Raw genomic sequence first — 22,827 nt, 5'->3', positions numbered from 1 at the left:
GACTTCAGCCAGGTCATGATCTCGCGGTCCGTGAGTTCGAGCCCCGCGTCGGGCTCTGGGCTGATGGCTCGGAGCCTGGAGCCTGTTTCCGATTCTGTGTCTCCCTCTCTCTCTGCCCCTCCCCCGTTCATGCTCTGTCTCTCTCTGTCCCAAAAATAAATAAAAAATGTTGAAAAAAAAAAAAAAATTTAAATGGCTTTAAGATTTATTTAAGTTAGTCTTTGGCAGTAATATTCAACTCAGAGAAATTTTTTATTTATGTCATTCCATTTGCTTCCCAGTGGAAAAATCCCAGGCAACTATGTAAAACAAAGCTCATCATATTCTTTCTATAAACAGCAAGGAACACGAACTATATGATTTCAATATTAGAAAAAAACTCTCAATAAACTATATGGTCACCCTAAGGATTTGGGATATGAATCTAGTGATCTTCCTAGAGCCTGTGCCCTGATAATGTTATACTGACTCATCTATGGAAATAATTTACAATGGATAGCTGCTACACTGTGTTGTTATAGTTTGTGTTTGTGTGTGTGTGTGTGTGTGTGTGTGTGTGTGTGTTATCATAATTTGAGATATATTTGCAACTGTTCCTATATTCCTATAGCCACAACCAACAATAACATACAAACAAAATCTCTAGAGAAATTAAGATCCTGATCCAATTTTGACCTACTAACTTATATACTCTATGACTTCACATTATTTCATTTAACCTGAAAAAATGAAATTTGGGTCTTAATTTCACTTATTTTTATTTTTTTAATATTTATTTATTTGTGAGGGAGGAATAGCGTACGAGCAGGGGAGGGGCACAGACAGAGGGAGACACAGAATCCCAAGCAGGATCCAGGCTCTGAGCTGTCAGCACAGAGCCCGATATAGGGGTCAAACCCACAAACTGGGAGAATATGACCTGAGCTGATGTCAGATGCTTAACTGACTGAGCCACCCGGGCTGACCTTCAGATGCAGTTCAAACTCTTTGAGTTTTCAGAAAGAGATATTCTCCCCCCTTTAAATTATTTACAGGAATAGCAATCTCATCTTGAGAAATTCTGTCAGTAATTGACAAAATTTGGACATTCTGCCAGTATTTGAGAAACTTAGGACATTTGTGGGTTTTTTTTTTAATTCTTTTTTTAATGTTTATTTTTGACAGAGACAGAATGTGAGTGGGTTAGGGGCAGAGAGAGGGAGACACAGAATCTGAAACAGGCTCCAGGCTCTGAGCTGTCAGCACAGAGCCCGACGCGGGGCTCGAACTCACGAGCTGTGAGATCATGACCTGAGCCGAAGTCGGACGCTCAACCGACTGAGCCACCCAGGTGCCCCTGTGTTTTTTAAGTCCAAAGCAGCACTCAGTCCATTATCCCTATTTGTATTACTGGAGAATTTCTACTCATCCTTCCGGGTTCAATAGCAATGCTTTATTACGTTTGGTGGGGTACTGTATTGTCACCAAATAAATATTCATTGGTTTCTAGGACTTTTCCCTTGTCTGTGAAGTCCCCTGATCCAGCAGCTCAATTCCTGGTGCTCTGATGGAACTTCCACATACTCTCACAGACCCCTTCTAGCTGCCTCTTGTGCAGCAAGCCCATCCCCCTGCTGGACCGATGTTCTTTGCTTTATGTTTTTTAATTTTTTTTTAACATATTCATTTTTGAGAGCCAGAGAAAGAGAGAGAGAGAAAGCACAAGCAGGGGTGGGGTAGAAAGAGAGGGAGACACAGAATCTGAAGCAGGCTCCAGGCCCTGAGCTGTCAGCACAGAGCCCGACGCGGGGCTCGAACTCATGAACTATGAGATCATGACCTGAGCGGAAGTTGGACGTTTAACTGACTGAGCCGCCCAGGTGCCCCTAGACGGATGTTCTTTGAAGCCACATTCTGAATCCTTACCACTACCAGCATGTGTCTGCACTCACAGAATATTTATCAAATGAACAATCTATGTAAATAATTTTAGCCAAATATTATTTTCATCCACATTTCGAGATGAAACCAAGCCTTCCTCCTCCCAGATACAGTAAGATAATTACCTCAATTTCTCATTTGCGCTTTTGTTATTAGATCACTACCACTAATCAACAGTGGGGAAAGAAGATGTTAGTTATCTTACTCTAGGGGCCGTCATGGCCAACTCGTCTAGTTAAAAAAATAATTTGTTATCAAATTCAGCCAACTCTAAATACCCAGAGCTCAAGAAAGGGGTGGTGATCCAAGTTGGAATTAGGTGAGAGAGCATGAGGTAGAAGGGCAGTCATTAGTGCCACCAGATCCCCACACTTGGTCAGGCTTGATATGTATGTAATGACGTAAAATGTAGTGTCAGCTATGCTGAGAGACTGGAGAGGCCCCATTAGTCTAACTTCCACCTTGTGCTCCATCACAGGGCTCTTCAGCAGCGCTCTGAGCCATCTCAGAGATGTTCCCCGAGCCACTCCTGCCCACACCCGGCCCTGATGAGAGCCCTCCTGGAAGGACTCCGGGCTCCCAGTTGCTGGGTACTACGAAAACACACCCATCCTGTACTGAGGCCAACTAGGCCTTCCCTGCTGCTCTGCATTTCGTCCTGGAGAAAATCCAAGCACTGCTCTTCTCCCCTCTTTCAGGGATCGCCTGGTGTCCTGTATGTCTGCTAGTCCAGACTAATCCTTTTCTGCTTCCCCTTCATTCTTCCCAGCGCATAGTTTTCCAGACCCCTTTACCATCCTGGTTCTGCCTTTTGGACCCAGTCTGGACCCACTACTTCAAATTAGCATAAAATTCACTGGCGGTATCACCATGCCAAAGGTTACCTGCGGTTTTGCACTCTCCATATGCTACTGGCTAGCATGAACTGTAGCTCCCCTTGGCCAGCAAGTGACAGGGCTAATTTCAAGGTTGGATCATAACGTTACCGTTTATAATTTTTAATTTCCTTTCTGCCCAGGGTATACATCAATATCTTGGGAGGTCAATATTCAGATCAAGCTGGCAACAGAGTAAGGGCTTGGAATTGGTCCAGTTCTGCCCCTACCTCACCCTTTGTGTCATTTAAACCTGTCTTTCTGGCTTTGAATCATTACATTGGAGTTCGAATCTTAGAACAAGACAAGATTTCAATCGCCTTTCTGGCAATGGGCCAACAGGCAAGAATCAGTGTCGGGACCAAAGTGAAGGTAGGTACATTTTTGAAAACAGTTCAAAGCACTTAGAATAATAAGACTAAATGGCTTTTGTCGGTGTTATTACTCAGATTATACTTGCGTGTAATCTACGGCCTATTAAGAGTTTTGGAATTCAATGAAAAAAACACATAGTGAAAATTTCAGGTGGAAATGAGGCAGCCTTATTGTCTGTTCTTCAGAAATTCCTTTTAGTTCACACTTAGATCCAACTAACATTGACTGTGTTTACTCTGACACCAAGTAGTGCTGCTTTGGGGGTTTGGTTTTAGGGTTTTGTACTGTGTTTCTCCACTGTGCTATAGTAGAAAGCCCTGGACTGAGTCAGGAGACCTGGGTTCTCACCATGTGCGAGACCACACATATGTGCCATCTCCTTGGAGACACTTCCCAGACCTCCTAGTCCTTTGCCCAATCACGGCCTTCTCTGGGCCATGCACGTACTGCCCTTGGTCCCTATGCTCACTGAACCATGCTGCCTTACCTGCCCTTATGGCTGCCTTTCCTACTGGATGGTGAGCTCCAGAAGCACAAAATCTCTGCCTTACTGATTCCTCTATCCCACCCAGGGCACGGCTTAGAGGACATGCTCAGCGACTGGCAATGGTTAATATCCTGGTCTTCGGGTTACGGGGATGTAGTTTCATACCTCAACCTTGCCACTTAGCTTAGTGGGTGAACTTGAACTTCACAGCCCTTCTCTATTAGATGTGGATAATGCTTCCCACCAAATAGATGGCTGTGAAGATTCAAAGGGAATGCAAAGTACTTGGTGTGGTGCTTGGCACCGACAAAGTACTCAGTAAATGATAGCTCTCTCTGTTAGTCAATTATACCTCAATAAAGTTGACGTTTAGATAGATATAAAGAGAGATCTATGGGGGACACTGGGTGGCTCAGTTGGGTAAGTATCCGACTTCAGCTCAGGTCATGATTTTGCAGTTTGTGGGTTTGAGCCCTGCATCAGTGCAGGCCCTGCTTGGGATCTTCCTTCTCCCTCTGTCCCTCTGCCCCTCTCCCACTGGTGTGTGCTCCCAGGCTCTCTCTCCCTCCCAAAAAGAAACATTCAAAAGTATGTATTTAAAAAAAGAGAGATCTATGTAGCATATCTAGTGTGCGGCTCCAAACACGCCCCTTCACCTCTGAGGCCTTTCATTTCATCAATGATTAAAGGAAGAGATTGCTCCAGACCTCAAAGGTGTTGTCAACCTCTAAAAATTCTACACTTCTCGGTAAGTGGAAATAGGACCTCCATATTCAGTACAGGCAGGCCTATCTCATACACACCAAACAGAAGGGAGACTTCAGATCCAGCCAACAGGGACTGAGGATCTACGAAGTGCTCAGCACTATCCCCACCACTTGCCATCAGTCCGGCCACCGCAGTCAGCTGTTCAGGCTCCCAACTATCCAGCGGCTTCTAATCCTACTCAGAGTAAAAGCCAAGGTCCTAGAAGAGATCTGCAATCCTGTACAGGCTCTGGACTTCCTTAATGTTCCCTCTGTTCTGCTCTCTCCTCCCTTGGCGTGCTCCAGCCACGCTGGCCTTCTGACTGTTCCTCAACGACACCAGGCATATCCCTGCCACAGGGCTTTTGCACCTGCTCTTCCCTCAACCTAAAACACCCCTCCCCCACTTAGCACACAGCTGCTGCGCCACTTCTTTCAGGTTTCTGTTCAGAGTCCTCTCTCCAGGACCCAATCTAAACTAGTAGCGCCTCCTCCCCACCCCCACCCTGCCCTCTCTGTGCCTCTCTGGCCATATGGAGTCCTCTCGTTTTCTTTCCCTTCTAAATAGTTTGTCCTATCTGCTTTGGTTTCTTCAACTCCGTAGTTAATTGCATTTTCAAATAGATTTTTACAATTTGCCATCCTTCTCTTGTTCATTTCTACATGATCAAGGAATATGGCTTGCACTGTTTCCCCTGCTGTTCGAAATGTACTGATCATTTTTATTGGTGGCCGAGTCCAGAATTTTTGTGACTGTTCCATGTATATTCGACCCCCCAAAAAAGTGCACTGTTGTCACAAGCTTGTGTATGTCTAATGGTCCCATTGACACTTCTCTATCCTTTTCTTTTTATATTATTGGCTTACTTCTGAGCAACCTATGAAAGATGATTGCGAACATGTTCCTTTCTCCCACTATTCCTATCAGGTTTTGCTTTCTGTATCTTTAGAAATATAGGCTAGGAAATTACAGATGCTGACCATCTTCCTGGGGTTTTCCTCGCTTATCCGCTCTTCAGCTGCACCCATTATGTGAGTCAGTGTATCAGTGAAGGTTTTTCTTTTTGACAACAACAACAAAACTGTAACATTATCAATAGGTGTTATTCCCAATTTCCCTCCTGGTGACCTTTGCCTTAAATGCTATTCTACATGGTGTTAAATTGCCACACCTGCTTTCTTTTTAGTTAGCATTTGCTTGGTACATTTTTTTTTTCATTCTTTGATTTTCAGTGTTTTATATAGTTTTAGACGCGTCTCTTGCAAACAGTATATAACTGGATTTCGTTGTTTTCCTCAGCCTATTAGACTCAATCTTTTAATACATTGTATTTTAATGGTCACTCTAAAATTGTTAACACATCTTTTTTTTCTATGTGCATAGAATTAATTTCCAAGTCTTCTAGTTATTTCTTCTCTTTGACAACCGTTTTCTCAAAGTCCTCAGAAAATATTAACCATATATATTCCAAAGCCTTCCTCTGGCTACGAATGCTGTCTCCTTGAGTATTAGTATCCCTCATAAGTAAATCTGTCCTCTCTTTCACGGCCTCAATTTTCCTCAGATATTTGGTGATTCCTGGCCATGTGTTCATTTTGTAATTGAGGATCCTGGCTTTCCCGCATGTTCTGCTTACTGAAGTTAGTTTGTGGGGACTGTGGGAAAGTAGTATGTACTGCAGAGGGGCAGAAGGCTGGCCCCAGTGCCAGACTTCCAGCCCCAGCCTGGGGGTGCCATGGTTCAACGTGGAGGGCGAGGTGAGGGCTGGCTCCCAACTGGTCATCCTAATATTTACCTCAGGGTCCCTCCTGCTCCTCACTTTTATTAACGTTGATCTCAGATTGTGTGTTTTGGGTTAGTGGTTTCATTTGGTCATTTATCTCTCTGTGGATATGGTCCTGTTTGCTTTATGATTTTCAGAAATTCAGTAAGATTATTCCTGATCAAATTCTTTCCTATTTCCTTTTTAAAAAATTTTTTATTTAGAAAAACGTTTTTTAATGTTTATTTTTGAGAGAGAGAGAGAGAGAGAGAGAGAGAGAGACAGAACACGAGCAAGGGAGACACAGAATCCGAAGCAGGCTCCAGGCTCTGAGCCGTCAGCACAGAGCCTGACGCGGGGTTCGAACTCATAACCCGCAATCATGACCCCAGCTGAAGTCGGACACTTAAACGACTGAGCCACCCAGGCGCCCCAAAAATCTTTCCTATTTCCTATAGCCATTGTCGATTTACTCTCTTAAAATGTTTTCTGTCATCTTCTGGAATTTGGGATTGAAGGGAAGTTAAAAATGCTGGTCCATTCCTGTTATTCATCCATCTCATATTCCTCTGTCCCTCCCTCCCTCCCTCCTTACCTTCTGATGCAGGGAGGGATGAAAATGCTGTGAGTTCTTGTATCCCTTGCAGGTAAGTGGTCACTCTGCTTGCAGAACGTAGCAGTTCAGCTTGTATTTAGCCCACCCACTGAGGCCGGCCCTGAATCCACGCTCTGGAAACATTCAGGCAAGACCGTCCTGCAGAGCCATTTCCCTACCTGCAGCTGCAAGGAGACCATCAGCCTGAATCACCAAAGGCTGTGAGGAGGGGTCATGGAGAGATTAACGTGGAATGGCCTCCTGGTGGGAGGGGCACGTTCTGGAAGGAAAGGAATTTCAGCCATCCCGGTCCTTCTTGAAAACTCGGCTCAGCTGCTACCTTCTCTGAGGAAGGCTGCCCACTCAGTGCCTTTCCTAGCTCCAGTCCAGCACGGACCATGCTCTTCCCACGGGGCATCTCCCGGGGAAGGGACTGTGTTTGCGGCATCTTTGTGCTCCCCTCAGCATACGCTCATAAGTTACTTGTATAAATTGTAAGCCCTTGAAAGTACCCAAATTCTATGTGCTCTGGCCTGCTCTGGTCTCTCATATCTCCACGGCATTTCAGCCCCTTCCTCCTCCGGGTTAGAATAACGCCACCAGAGCCCCCTTGTGTAGCTAACGAGACTCGAGGGATTCCAACTCCAAATTAGTACCACCCCACACCTCCTCCTGCCTCCCAGTTTCCGCAGATGGACGCTGAGCTTCTCTTCTCTTTCTCTGTGCTGAAAAGCTACCTAACCCTGAGGAGATTCCAGTTCTCCGATACCTGAATGGGGATGACCTTCTTCTGCTGGCCCATTTAATAAAGATTCGACGCCTGTTTCACAAACTTGAAGGATGTGCGAATTTCCCCTCCAGCCAGGTTTGGGAAAAGTTGAAGCTACCTTCCTACCTGTCTTCACTTTCTCTAAAACTAATTGCCCTTTGTCACAATTCCGGTGTAAAGCAAGATACAGTAAGAACAATAGCGGCTATAATAAACGAAAATATTTAATGCTGGCTCTCCCATTTGTTTTGTTTTTCGGGGGGAGGGTGTGTGTGCGAGATTTCAAGTAAGTGTAAGGACCAGGAAATACCAAGAAATATGCTCTATTACACATTTAGAATACAGCCCGAGTCATTACTGGCTTACATCTGTAGTTGGAAAACGAAATCCGCTCTTCAGGACGCCAGAGGAGGAGCAAATGAGCATCAGTGTCCATTCTCGGTTAGAGTTCTGTCAGGAAGACGGAGAGCAGGAGGATCCGATGGCTCCCAAACCTCCCGGCAGGCTCAGGAAGTGAAGGTCAAGGAGAACCCCTGCTGGCCTCCGGGCAATCCGGGAGTGAAGGAGTCTCAGGAAGCCGTGAAGCCAACAGCACCAAAGTGAGAGGCAGGAGCTCTTCGGGCGGGCTACAGCCTCACCCAGGAGCGCAGGGTCACAAAGTGCCATTTACCCCACGGGTGCCCCGCTTGCCGTCAGCCAGGCTGCTGCTTCTCTCCCACCTAGCAAACCTCAGGTCTCTCCCCAGAAGTCAACAGAGGTGCCTAGACTCATGGCTTGATCAGTGTTAGATGCCTCTCTCTCTCTCTTTTTTTTTAACTTTTGCCTTTTCCCCTCTCTTTTCACTCGTGAGTGAACTTTCAGTTTCTATCAAGTGAGACAAATATTAAACTAATTGGAATAATATGCATCCTTATAGCTCTGGAAAAATAGCACACAACAGTACAACGCCTAACAATGACAACAAAGCCTTCACTGAATCTGTTTTTGTACGACAGTAAGAACTGTTTTGGGGTGTGGAACCCATAGTGGATACTGAATAAAGCCTTGGTTAATTGGAGACTGGAAAGAGAACGAGATGCCATCTTTTCCCTCGTCGCTTCATGTTTAGTGACAGAATGTTATTTAAAAGTATCTTTACTTTAGGGCCATCTGGGTGGCTCCGTCCATTAAGCACCCAACTTTTGATTTCAGCTCAAGTCACGATCTCAGGGGACCAAGTCCCACGTTGGGCTCCCTGCTGAGTGTGGAGCCTGCTTAAGATTCTCTCTCTTTCGGGGGGCGCCTAGGTGGCTCAGTTGGTCAAGCTTCCAACTTCAGCTCAGGTCATGATCTCACGGTTCGTGAGTTCGAGCCCCACGTCAGGCTCTCTGCAGACAGCCCGGAGCCTGGAGCTGCTTCAAATTCTGTGTCTCTCTCTCTCTCTCTCTCTCTCTCTCTCTCTCTCTCTCTGCCCCTCCCCTGCTCATACTCTTTCTCTCTCTCTCAAAAATAAATAATAAACATTAAAAAAAAGGGGCGCCTGGGTGGCGCAGTCGGTTAAGCGTCCGACTTCAGCCAGGTCACGATCTCGCGGTCCGTGAGTTCGAGCCCCGCGTCGGGCTCTGGGCTGATGGCTCGGAGCCTGGAGCCTGTTTCCGATTCTGCGTCTCCCTCTCTCTCTGCCCCTCCCCCGTTCATGCTCTGTCTCTCTCTGTCCCAAAAATAAATAAAAAATGTTGAAAAAAAATTTAAAAAAAAAAAAAAAATGAAAAAAGATTCTCTCTCTTTCCTTCTGCCTCTTTTCCCCACTCATGCTCTCTCTCTCTCAAAAAAAAAATTATCTTTACTTTAAAAATGATAATTACATGTAATAAAGAAATTGATGCTGCTTCTTTAAAAATGTATTAAAAATAAAAATGTTTCCAAGTGAAAAATAGTTGTATCTGTATCTACTATTCTATTAGGGTCATATTTCAAGGCAGTTTTATTTAAAGGATTGAGTTGTTAAAAATAATAATAAATCTTATTTTGAGTATCTACATATATTGGGGTATGCCACACATTTTATGTATCGGTGTCAGCTTTTCTGTATGTCTATTTTAGGCAATCTCAGTTTTGAATAATCCATTCTGCTAACTCATGGGTGGTTTTTTCTCTTCTCAGTTTTTCACAATAAAAGCCTCTTCAAAAAAATTAAACTCTTAGGGCCACAAGGTTGTCATATACTAGTACTGCATAAATTGAGGGAGAAGAAAACACTTTAAATGTGTAGGTTTCTCCAGATGTAAATGCTAAAGAAACTACTGATGTACTTAGAGCTTAAAGCAGTACTTCAAATCTGTGTCTCTCTTTATTCCTGACCTCAGGATTACTTTTTTATTTTGTTTATGCACAGTTCAGATCTTACACATTTTTTGACAGATAAAATGATCACCTTTTAAGAAGATACATATATGCACTTCAATGAAACTGATAAGTAAAGGGATGAAAACACTCTGCTCCAGGTAAAGTTGGCCGCAAAGTGTGCTCAGCAAAGCCCTGCCGGGATCAAGATGTAAAAAAACATGTCCAGAGTATTAGCCAAAGCAAACCTTTTCCACTGTATGAGCCAAATATTTTAAAGTACATTTTGTTGGTGGCCTTTTATGCTAACACCATAAATGGTTAAAGTAACACCATCTCCTTGTAGAAAATTTGGGAGATTACGGAGAAGTATAAAGATTTTAAAAGTGCTCATAATCCGACCACATGGTGATGGCCATCTCTAATATTGTGCTCTATTTATTTCTAGGCCCTTATCTGTATTCATGTATGGGTGTGTTTTTGAAGAAAAAAAAAATTCAAGCAGAGAAATCAGTCATTGCCAATAAGAATTTTGAAAGATATGGGGCGCCTGGGTGGCTCAGTCGGTTAAGCGGCCGACTTCGGCTCAGGTCATGATCTCGCCCCGAGATCGAGTTCGAGCCCCGCGTCGGGCTCTGTGCTGACAGCTCAGAGCCTGGAGCCTGTTTCAGATTCTGTGTCTCCCTCTCTCTGACCCTCCCCCGTTCATGCTCTGTCTCTCTCTGTCTCAAAAATAAATAAACGTTAAAAAAATTAAAAAAAAAAAAAAGAATTTTGAAAGATACGAAGAAAACTAAATTTCTACTCCCCAAAGAAAGTTATAGACAATTAAACTCTATTTAACAGAGAGACACCAAATAAGCCAACTAAATTAAATGCACATTATTTGTTAGTAAAGAAACAAGTATCTTCTGGAACTGTTAGTATTTCCATTTTCACTTATAAATTTTCCACCAGCTTATAAAAAAACTAAATGAACAAATAAAGCAAAATCTTTTAGAGTCTAACTTTTCACGGAGGTGCTAAATAAAATTGGTAACATTTGGGATGCCAATCACATATTTACAAGCAAATGTTATACTTAATAATTTTTTAAAAACACAGAACTGCACTGCACTTTTCTCCAACTATGTTAGATAATACACAAAAGAAGATTTAACAATAGATTTTCATTCAAATTAATTTATTATGATTATTCTGTTGCTTCATTTTCCTACAAGACAACAAATATTGTGTGTGTATATTTCATGTTCTACCTTATTCCAGACACAAGGTATGGAATCCTTCAGGAATATATTCAACATAGAAAAATAAAATCATTTTAAAGAACATAAATACGATTGAGGCAATATGGAATGAGTTGAACTGTTTCAAACACACCTTCCCTAATCCCCTTGCTAAAGCTGGCACAAGACAATCTGTAATGAAAAGATAACCCTCTTCAAATTATGCGTTTCCTTAGAGGGAGGGTCTTATCAGACACTACACTTGATCTTAGCCAAAAGGCTGAGAAGCGATGGGGACTGTCTTTTCAGTTTTTCCACTACAGCACAGAGTGAAATCCAGAAATTAGGAATACCCGCATTTGAGCCAAACTAGCAAATCAAAAGCGGGTGATAAAGAGACTGTATGTGTGTCCACAGCCAGAAAGAGAACCCCTGAAGTTTCTCTGTCACGCTTCGTGGTGACCCAGCAGTAGACAATGCACACAAGAGTGTGGGCGGAAAACAACACCGCTATTCGCATCCACTCTTTACATACCGCTCTACAGGACTGGCCCTGGGAAACAAAGATGACAGTGCGACGTCTACCCATATTCTTCAGAGATGATGCTCAGTTGAATCACTGTCCAAATAACACAGACGCTTTCTCTGTGTTACACTATGAAGCAAAGTGGCAACACACTGCTTCTTGCTCCCTTGTTCACGTGAAAACATATAAACACTTAACAAATGTTGACTGAATAAACAAAGTGAAATCTCTGCCGGGGATATGCACGGGGGTGGAGGAGAATTCTGGGCACCTGGGCGCCGCTCTATCCATGCCTGATAGTGCGGGATGAGGACAGACTAACGGTGCCTCATTCAAAGTCTGGTTCTTACCTCAACAGTCTGTGGAAAACCTGGTTTTCTCTGGAGCTGAGCGGCCATGGGTTACAAATTCCTGTCAGACACACGGCTGGCACTGTCTCTCTACACCCTGAATGTCTTAATAAACCAGGTTTTCATTCCAGGTCTAGAATTCATTCCATCTACTTATTTGTTCATCTGCTTAATAAACACTTATTAAATGACTACTTTGTGCCAAGCACTAATGATACAAAGCTTAAAAACATATTTCCCTCTCCTCAGGGAAAAAGAGACCGTGACAAACAATGAGGTTAAGGGCAGTGACTGGAAGTGGTACAGGGAGAACGCCAAAGAGACCGCCTGTCCCAGCCCAGGAACGAGGTGTCATGAGGGGTGGAGGGCACAAAGGTGAGTGAATCAACTGGTCAGTCTCAGAATAATCATCGTATTTTCTCCCAGAAGCAACAAGTAATCCTTCAGTAGGTCAGCTGGATTCAGGAATCACAGGTGATTCAAGTGATGCTCACAAAGTCGCCACTACCCAGATGAGGAGTAAATGCATATATGCTCGGCCCCTTGAGGAGTCTTCCACACCATCAGTTGGCAAGAAAGGGCCAGAGATGACTAAGGCAAACCCCATCCTCTACCAAGCACTTATGGAAGCCACAATGACCTCCAGAAAGACGGAGAGAGAAGGATGATAGTCATCGGTTCCAGGCACTGAGGCTAAAGGGGGATGGTCTGACTTTAGTCCAAAGAGAAAGATTCAAGGGCACCTGGGTGGCTCAGTTGGTTGAGAGTCCCAACTCGATTTTGGCTCAGGTCATGATCTCACAGTTCATGCTGAGAGCAGGGAGCCTGCTTGGGATTCTCTCTCTCCTTCTCTCTCTGCCCCTCTCCTGCTAGCGCTATCTCAATCTTTCTCAAAATAAATAAACATTTAAAAAAAAAAAAAAGAAAAGGAGAAAGATTCAACTGTGGATAGATTCAACGCATGAGATCTTGGGACGTCTCAGAAGGACATAAATAGCACTAGACAGGGTGTCTATATAGGATACTATCAGGGTCCTCTACATTCACCCCAATCTATACACCAGTGGTCAGCAAAATACTGGGACAGTGAATGCGAGAGAAGCGGTAGGAAGGGGTAACAAGTTACCAAGTAGAGAAAGCGTCAATTCATTCACTCAGTAAAGATTTGGCACCGTGTCAGGCATTGTTTGTGGCTCTCATGCCATTTACATTCTGGTTAGAGAAACAAAGTAAGCAATTTCAAATTGTGATAAATACAATGAAAAAACACACAGAGTAATGTGAATGAGAGCCATGGGGTAATTAGGAAGACAAAGAGGGGGACTCCTTTAAATTGTGTGGTCAGAGGAGGCCTCTCAGAAGGGCTGATTTTTAAAGGCTAAGAAGAATCCAGTCATGCAATGAACTGGGAAGACAGTGTTCCAGGCAGACAAAAGGAGTTCTGAGGTGGGAATGAGTTTGCCTGTATGTTCCAGTCATAGAAAAAAGGCCACCCTGAATGAGGGGAGGCCGGGGAGGGTGGCCAGGTAAGCGGAAGCCAGATAAGGCAGGGCTGTGTATGCCATGGTAAGGAGTTTGGATTTTATTCCGCAAACACTTGTCCTTTTCTTTAAGGACAGTTTCAAGTCTGCAGAGTTGATCTAACTGCTCATCGCCCTGTACTTTTTCTCTGTCCTACCCAGTAACGATAAGCTGGGGGCAAGGATGAAACACAGTAACACTCAAATACCTTTGGAGAAAATGTAAATTGGTGGCATCATTCTGGACAACAATCTACACTACCTAGTAAAGCTGAGGATGTGGGAACCCAACACATGGAAGTTCCAGCCCTACACAGATAAATCCTAGAGAAACACACATTTACACAAGAGGACAAAAAACAAGCTTGTGCTTGCAGCATTGTTTGTAATCACAAAACAAAATGTCCACCGACAGAAGAACAGGTAAACTGGGTTGTTATGGACTGAATGTTTGTGTTCCTCCAAAACTCATACGTTGAAATCTAATTCCCAGTGTGGTGGTATTTGGAGGGGGTGGGGGTGGGGGCTTTGGAGATAATTAGGTCATGAAGATAGAGAGCCCTTAAGAATGGGAATAGTTGGGGCGCCTGGGTGGTGCAGTTGGTTAAGCGTCTGACTCTTGATCTTGGCTCAGGTCATGATCTCATGGCTCATGAGATCCAGCCCCACGTTGGGCTCTAAGCTGTCAGCACAGAGCTCGCTTCAGGTCCTCTGTCTCCCTGTCTCTCTGCCCCTCCCCACGCTCTCTGTCAAAAATAAATAAAATAACCATTAAAAACAAAACAATGGGAATAGTACCCTTATCAAAAGAACCCAGAGAGTTAGCTCACGTTCCTTCCTCCATGTAAGGATGAAAGGAGAAATCAGCAGTCTGCAACCCAGAAGACAGCTCTCACCAGAACCCGGCCATACTGACACTGTGATCTCAGACTTCCCAGCTTCCAGAACTGTGAGAAATAAATTCATGCTGGTGATAAGCCAACTAGTCTGTCGTGCTTGTTTTACCAGCTTCAACTAAGACATGGTGTATTCATTCATACAGTGGAATATCAAACAGCATTGAAAGTGAATGAACTAGACTATCTGAATCAACACAAAGAACCCTCAAAAACGGTCTCACTTTGAAGGAAAAAATCAAAAGGGCAGAGGAATACTTCAGTATTATTCTATTTATATAAAGTCTCAAAACATGCAAAACAATGCCATATATCCTTTAGGTAGACACACCTATGCAGGAAAGTATAAAGAAAGGCAGGGGAGTGATAGACATCAAGTTTCAGGCTGGTGCTACCACTGAAGCGTATGTGATGGGGACAGGGGGGACAGGAGCTTTGACTAGCTCTCAAGCAAGGTGCTAATAAGTTCATAGGCCTTCGTTAATTATTCTTTATATATATTTTTAATAGCCAAAGTTGATCTTTTTCACTTTTTTACAAGACTAACCAGAAGCAGGTGAGCAAACACAGAAGGCATTTGAAGCAATTTTTTTAGGAGAAGCAACAATTCTTTGAGTCAGCAGAAGCTTTAGCTGGGCTCTTGAAATTAGAGTAAGGAATCAGGCCATGTAAGCTGGAACTTAGAAATTTCTTCTCTCCTCATCAGAGTAAGTGATGTCCCTTTAATACAAATGGTATTCTTGTTTTCTCTTTAACTCAGCCCTTACACAACTCTCCAGAGACAGAGACCAGATTCAGAGCTTAACGTGAACAATTTAGGCATTCTCTACTCGAGTTCATTCAATTCGTGGACTGTCTGGAATGCACGCAGGTGATATTTTTCTATCTAAAAAGATGTGCTACATTTTCCTGTGCCCATACCACCTGATTCATTTGCCCAATGCCAAGATCAGGCAGGGATGCTACACACACCCATGCGCTTGCAAGCTTTGACAATCCACTCACTGCGCCATTCAACAGAGACGAGGAAAAACAATCTCATTCCCAATTCCACAAAATCAAATGATGTTTTATGAACTCCTCTGTAATCAAAAGATGGTATGATGGTTTTTCACTATTTCTACAACAAAATAAGAACTAGGAAACAGGACAAATGAATCCTCTGTCTTACTCTTGTACTGATTACAGTTTAAATCTCACATGATGCTGCAAATTTTGAACAACACGGCCTGCAAGATGCTAAGTGACTTACTTAGGTCTCACAGCTAACCAGGCATTGGAACTAGAAAGCGAGCCCTGGTCTTTAGATCCCATCCAATGTTCTTCCTTCTGTTACTCACCTGGATGCTCTTCACCAAGAGCCAGAGCCCAGAGAGGTGTGTGCTGAAGTGGAAATCATCAGTTAGACAATCCAGGGGCAAGTCCCACCTCCCCACAAGTAGCTCTGTGCCCTTGGGCTAGATCCTTAACCTCTCTAAGCCTCACTTCTCTCAGCTATAAACTGAAAAGGACAGAATCAACTTCCCACGGCTGTAGTGACCACTAGAGAGAACGTGGGTACAGCTACCCGGCCTGCTGGTAAGCTGTGCTCAGTGACGGGAAGGAGCCACCGTGATTGTTACAAAGACCCAGAATTAAACGTGCACAGATCCCAGCAGTCCATTCACATGGTCCTTCCCAAACCAGGAAAGGATCTCACCTCTCTTCTGAGGATTAACAGAACTAGAAATAGATCAGTTAGGTGAGATAATTTTATTTTTTTTAAGATTTTTAAAAATGTTTTTATTTATTTTGTGTGTGTGTGTGGGGGGGGGGAGCAAAGAGAGAGATAGAGAGAGAATCCCAAGCAGGTTCCACGCTGTCAGTGCAGAGCCCACCATGGAGCTTGATCTCACAAACTGTGGGATCATGACCTGAGCCAAAAACAAGAGTCAGATGCTTAACTGACTGAGCCACTCAGGCGCCCCACAAGATAATTTAAAGTACTAACAGGAAGTGAAAGATGCCGTTAGAAGAGAATGATTTGATTATTACTATTAAAATAAGCTATATTAATACATTTTAACAATAGTAAAAGTAACTTTGTGCCACAAAGACATACGTGTTTCTCCGTTGCCCACAGATTATATATAGAAAGTGCCATGTCTGAAACACCCACACAATTCTGCAAGCACACATTTAAGTTTCTGTAGTGCTTACTGTTCATCAATCATAAAATAGATGAAGTTGTAAAGCACAGGTCCATTTCTGCTTCACTGAACTATAAAGACAAGGTTTGAAATAAATTATATCCTAGTGAATGGCCCTTGGGCCTCCAGAAGGAAGAAAGCAATCCATCCAGATTGGTGATCTTCTAACTCTTCCCTTCTTCTGCCCTTAAAAAAATGTTTTTAATACATGTTCTCCCTTGCACAATTTTCATTTGATATCTATAAGGACTCATAATAAGTTTAAGTGGTTGTGAAGAATGTAATTTATAATGTACTGTAAACCTGGACATTTTGAAGTAAAACATTACTTTCTAAAATGAGACTGATGGACTCTAAATGCCATGGCAATATGATGCCCACCTTTATTCATTTAAAAAAATACATAAACTCACTCTTCTTTAACATACCACCTGTTTGAAAATCACTATTCTTTCCACTTTGTTATATATTTTAAAAGACGCATGTGATAGAAAAAATAAAATAAATAAATAAACAAACAAACAAAGAGGGCACCTGGGTGGCTCAGTCGGTTAACTGTCCGGCTTCGGCTCAAGTCATGATCTCACAGTTTGTGAGTTCGAGCCCTTCATCGGGCTCTATGCTGACGACTGGGAGCCGGGAGCCTGGAGCCTGCTTCGCATTCTGTGTCTCCCTCTCTCTCTCTGCCCCTCCCCTGCCCACACTGTGTCTTTCTCTCTCTCTCAAAAGTAAATAAAAACACTAAAAAATCCCCACAACATACAAATACCTATACATACATATTTTATATACACGTATTTTTTATATTTATACACACACATGCACGCACAAAACCAGAGGGCCTGGTTCCACCACTAGATTCTAAATTTAAATTGGTCTGGTATGTGGATGGGCTTCAGCCTTTCTTTAATGCTTCCCAGCTGATTCTAAAGAACAGCCAAGGTTGATAATGACTGGGTTAGGGCTAAACTAAGCGAGAAAAAAATTTCCTTACAAGCATCATGATCAGCACAGACTTGTGCCTACACTGTGGGTAGTATCAGCAGGACCTATTAGTTCTGTTCTTTCCCTTTGTGCCGGAAAGAAAAATCACCACCTCTACTATGAAGAACTCAGGGACACAGTGGTTGTCTAGGAATTCAGGGACGGAAGAAGCGTTTTTCCTGGTAAAGCATACGGTCTCATGCAGACATCAAACTGACAACCTCAGACTCAAAGAAAATGTGATTTTTTGTTTGTTTAATCAACTTTTAAAAAGAATCAATGCATCCATTTTAAGTGTAGTGCTATTATATTATCTCCTATATTGCAAGGCTACCTCTTCTTCTGTAATCAATGTGTCTTGTTTTCCACTGGCTGTTTTAAAGACTTTTCTCTTTATTACTGGTTTCCACAAGGTAGAAAAGCAGTAGAAAAAAAAAATCAATGAAACCAAAATTTGGTTCTTTGAAAAGACAGACAAAATTGACAAAACTTTAGCTAGACTAGCCAAGGGAAAAGAGAGAAGGCTCAAATTACTTCAAACAGGAAGAGAGAACATTTACCAAACTTACAGAAATAAAAAGGATTATAAGGGAAAACTACGAACAACTGTATACTAACATCAGGTAGTTTAAATGAAATGGAGAAATTGCCAGGAATACACAAAATACTGAAACTGACATAAAAGAGGCGCGCCTGGGTGGTTCAGTCAGTTAAGCGTCTGACTTCGGCTCAGGTCATGATCTTGCAATTCAAGAGTTTGAGTCCCACATCAGGCTCTGTGCTGACAGTATGGAGCCTGAAGCCTGCTTTGGATTCTGTCTCCCCCTCTCTCTGCACCTCCCCCAATTGCACTCTGTCTCTCTCTGTCTCTCAAAAATAAATAAACATTAAAAAAAATTCAAAAAAAGGAAATGGAAAATGGGACTTGGTTTATAATAAGTAAAGAGATCAAATCAGTAATTTTTAACTTTCTACAAAGCTCAGGCCCAAAGAAAAGAGCAGCACTGGTAAATTTTTACCAAACATGCAGAGAAGAATACGAATTCTTCACAAGTTGTTCCAAAAAACAGAAGAGGAATAGGCACTTCCTAACCCATTTTATGAGGCCAGTATTACCCTGATAGCCAATTGGACAAAAACTGCACAAGAAAAGAAACTAAAGATCTATGTGGCTTGGAAATACAGATGTAAAAATTCTCAACCAATGCTAGCAAACCGAATCCAGCAACATATAAAAAAGATTATACATCGTGACCAAGTGAAATTTATTCAAAGAATATAAGGTTGGCTTAACATCTGAAAATCAATTAATGTAACAGACAGTAACATAGAATAAAGAGAAAATATGATCATTTTAATAACCGCAGAAAAAACGGGCACTTCCTCACCTTGATAGAGGACATCTCTAGGTACTTCACAGCTAGTATCAGACTTAAAGGTGAAAGACTAGACGCTTTCCACCAAAATCAGGAATATTCAAGGATGTCTGCTCCAGCCAGTTCTAATTATAATCGTATTGGAGGTTCTCTTGAAGGTGATGAAATTACTCTAAAACCGACTGTGATTGGAGGGGATTTAGGGAGGACAAAAATGATCTAAAATTAGGTCGCAATGATAGTTGCACAAGCCTGTAAATATACTAAATGACATCAACTTGTATAGTTTAAATGAGTGAATTGTGTGGCACGTGAATTATATTTCAACAAAACACAGACTTTTAGGTACATTTTTCACCATTATTTCTCAAATATTTTCTTCTCTCTGCCCCAAGACTTTGGTTACTCAAAAATTCTCATAATATTGTCCCACAGGTCACTGATGTTCAGTCTTTTGTCTCTTCCTTCAGTTTAGTTTCTTTTGCTGTGTCAAATTCACTGACCTTTTCATCAGTGTCTAATCTTCTTATAAGCTTCTCCAGTGAATTATTCACATAAGATATTGCATTGTTCCACTGGGAAGTTCCAAATAGGAAGTTCTATTTGGTTCCTTTTTTATACATCCAATTTCTCTCGTGATTGTATTCATGTTTTTAAATATTTGAACATATGTATAAAAACTGCATTCAGGTGTCTGAGTGGCTCAATCGGTTAAGCATTTGACTTCAGCTCAGGTCATGATTTCATGGTTCGTGGGTTCAAGCTCCGCATCTGGCTCTGTGCTGACAGCTCAGGGCCTGGAGCCTGCTTCAGATTCTGTGTCTCCCTCTTTCTCTCTCTGCCCCTCCCCTGCTCATTCTCTGTTTCTGTCTCTCAAAAATAAATAAATGGTAAAAAACAAAAAAACAAAAAAACAAAAAAAAACTGTATGAAAATCTTTGTCTGCTAATTCCATCATGTTAGTCATTTCTGGGTAGCTTTCATTTATCAGTTTTTTCTCCTGGCTATGACTCACATTTTCCTGAGTCTTTCCACGCGCAGTAATTTTTTGTTAAATCAGCATCACAAACTCTATATTGGGGATTGTTAAATTTTATTGTTTCCTTTACAGGGCGTTAGGAGCATTCTGTGAGGCAATTAGGTTAATTTTGGATCATGGTGAGCCTTTCAAGGCTTGTTATTAAGCTTATTGGTGTGAGCTGAGGGCAGTCTTTACTCTGGGCTAGTTCAGCCCTACTGCCAAGGGGTAACCTTCTGGAGTCTTGACTGAATGTCCTACATGTATACATCTCCATTCTAGCAGCTCAACACATGAATGATTCTCAGCCTTTCTGAGCTCTGGGAATCATGCTCCTACAACCCTCCATTCTTTGTACAGCCTCATGGGGTTTCAGCATTACACTCAAGAGAACTATGGAGACTTCTGGAGGTCTTTCTTCACATAGCTCCCACCTCTGTGGTTTCTTTCCTAAAATTCTAGCCACTTCCTTGAACTCCAATCTGCCTCCTCAGCTTAGTAAAACGACTGCGCTCTGCTTGGGATCTCTGCACGTTGGTCTGGAAAGTGCCTCTGTTACCAACTCAATTGTGTTCCCTCCAACATACTGAAGCCCTAATCCTTAATGTGACTACATTTAGAGACAGGGCCTTTGGTAAGGTAATTAAATGAGGTCATAGGAGTGGGGTCCTAATCCTATAGGACTGGTTCCGCCCCCCCACCCCCCCCCCCCCCCGGTTAAAGAGAGAGAGAGTGACAGAGGGACACAGAGAGAGAATCTCAAGCAGGCTCCATGCTCATTACAGTCTGACATGGGGCTTGATACCACAATCCTGAGCTGAAATCAAGAGTTGGATGCTCAACTGACTGAGTCATCCAGGTGCCCAGGCTGGTGTCCTAAGAAGAGACACAGGGTTCTCTTTCTCTCTTTCCATGTGGCCACAGAAGAAAGATCATGTGAGGACACAGTGAGAAGACAGCCATCCACAAGCCAGAAGGGAGGCCTCACCAGGAACCAACCCTGATTGCACTTCGATTTTGGCCTTCTAGTTTCCTGTGAGAACATAAATTTCTGTTTTTTAAGCCACTCAGCCTATGATATTTTGTTATAGCAGACTACGTCAGTACGGCCTCCAAGAGAAAGCCTACGCCATTGTATGTAGTTCCTTGTTATTTCCCTCTTAGGGATCAAGGTCCTGCACTGCCTGCTGTCCAATTTCTGAAAATAGTCATTTCACATATCTCATCTTTCTCTAGTCTATTCAGGAAGGTTCAGTTGCAGTTAATCCCAATTAAATGAATTTCTGAGAAGTGAAAAAGATGGAGAGTCACAACCCCACCATGAGGGACACTTGAGAAATCTTCAGTCACCACCCACTACTCTCCAGGAAAAAAACAAGTACATTATGCCATTTTGATTGGGGTGGGAGTTAGGATCCTAAATGTATCAGGCAGCCCAGCAGAGTCCTAGCAAGATTTCAGACTTCATCAAGATAACACTTCTGGTCCTGTTCATACTTGTATTGACATGGAGTTCTCATTCAGTTCAAGGGAGTAATCAGTTTACTTTCCATCATACAACTTTCATTGGAATTAATAAGAAAAATTAACCCCCCAAGTGAAGGTCTAGGCTCAGTGTCCTTCCTGAAATCAGTACTCACATGACATGGACTGTAGATGTTAAGATTATACCCTGGGCTGGGCCACAGAGGGCAAGGATGACGTCTCAGAAAAACAAGAAAGAACAATCACACTAAACCACCAGGCACTTTAATTACAGTGAATTTCATGCTCTCAGGGCAAGAAGGGAGGCTCCTTAGGCAATGAGCAGAAAATAGATACCGAGAGGAATGTAAATGATACCCAAGGGTTAAAAGCTGTATTGTAAACATGAAACTTTAGATTTAAAGGAGGAGAATTCTGAGGGAGTCTAGTTTCAGTGTGATACGGAACCCTAAAGTAAAAGAAAACTTGAATACAAAGGGACTGTAACCACAAAAGCTCACACTGGTTTTTTTAATTGAATAAATTACAGTATATATTTCCAAGGTCAAAGAAGTCTAAAGAGATGCTAAGAGAATGCCAGAATAATGTTTTTGTTAGAGCCTCTGGATATTTCTTTCCCCTTCCCAGCCTCCCCTCCATTCCCACCCCATATCCTCACTACAGCCAGAATCCCTTTTTTAAAAAATGTATCTAAATTCAAGTTAGTTAACATACAGTGTAATATTGGTTTTAGGAGAATTTAGTGATTCATCTCTTACAGAGAACACCCAGTGTGCATCCCAACTGGTGCCCTCTTGTAATGCCCATCGCCCATTTAACCCATCTCCCCACCTATCTTCCCTCCAGCAACCCTCAGCTTGCTCTCTGTATTTAAGAATCTCTTATGGTTTGCCTCCCCTCTGTTTTTCTTATTTTTCCTTCCCTTCCCCTATGTTCATCTGTTTTATTTCTTAAATTCCACATGAGTGAAATCATATTGGTCTTTCTCTGACTTTATTTCACTTAGCAGACTACACTCTAGTTCCATCCATGTTGTTGTAAATGGCAAGATTTCATTCTTTTTGATCGCTGAGCAATATTCCATTGTGTGTGTGTATGTGTGTATGCATATATATATATATATGCATACACACATACACATCAGTATATATCCAGTCCTCTTTATCCAGTCACCATATCCTCTTTATCCAGTCATCAGTCGATAATTTCCATAATTTGGCTATTGTTAATAGTGCTACTACAGATATTGGGGTCCACGTGCCCCTTTGAATCAGAATTTTTGTATCCTTTGGATAAATACCTAGTAGTGAAATTGCTAGGTTGTAGGGTAGTTCTACTTTTTTTTTAATGTTTATTTTTGAGAGAGAGAAAGAGACAGAGCATGAGCGGGAGAGGGGCAGAGAGA

At 42.5% G+C, this 22,827-nt stretch overlaps 1 protein-coding gene, 1 long non-coding RNA gene and 1 pseudogene across 3 annotated transcripts in view; 2 read left to right on the top strand and 1 right to left on the bottom strand.

Annotated features, from left to right (window-relative positions):
• ERICH6 (glutamate rich 6) overlaps positions 1 to 7,765 on the top strand; it is a 29,365-nt gene extending 21,600 nt beyond the window's left edge. For both annotated transcript variants that reach the window (XM_058730213.1, XM_058730214.1), the window contains exons 13-14: positions 2,939 to 3,167; positions 7,495 to 7,765. In XM_058730213.1, coding sequence (XP_058586196.1) covers positions 2,939 to 3,167; positions 7,495 to 7,758 — 493 coding nt within the window. In that variant the 3' untranslated portion in view covers positions 7,759 to 7,765. The remainder of the gene's footprint in view (positions 1 to 2,938; positions 3,168 to 7,494) is intronic.
• Positions 7,766 to 11,197: 3,432 nt separating this feature from the next.
• LOC131513359 (U2 spliceosomal RNA) lies at positions 11,198 to 11,370 on the bottom strand (annotated as a pseudogene).
• A 2,159-nt stretch (positions 11,371 to 13,529) lies between these two features.
• On the top strand, positions 13,530 to 14,451 carry LOC131512021 (uncharacterized). The gene is made up of 2 exons (XR_009261880.1): positions 13,530 to 13,897; positions 14,324 to 14,451. It is a non-coding gene; the product is annotated as an uncharacterized LOC131512021 (long non-coding RNA).
• Positions 14,452 to 22,827: the final 8,376 nt, after the last annotated feature.

This window comes from Neofelis nebulosa, chromosome 5 (genome assembly GCF_028018385.1).
Source record: "Neofelis nebulosa isolate mNeoNeb1 chromosome 5, mNeoNeb1.pri, whole genome shotgun sequence".
Taxonomy (NCBI): Eukaryota; Metazoa; Chordata; class Mammalia; order Carnivora; family Felidae; genus Neofelis; species Neofelis nebulosa.
The sequence above is the reverse complement of the archived record's forward strand: the minus strand, read 5'-3'. Positions and strand labels throughout refer to the sequence as shown.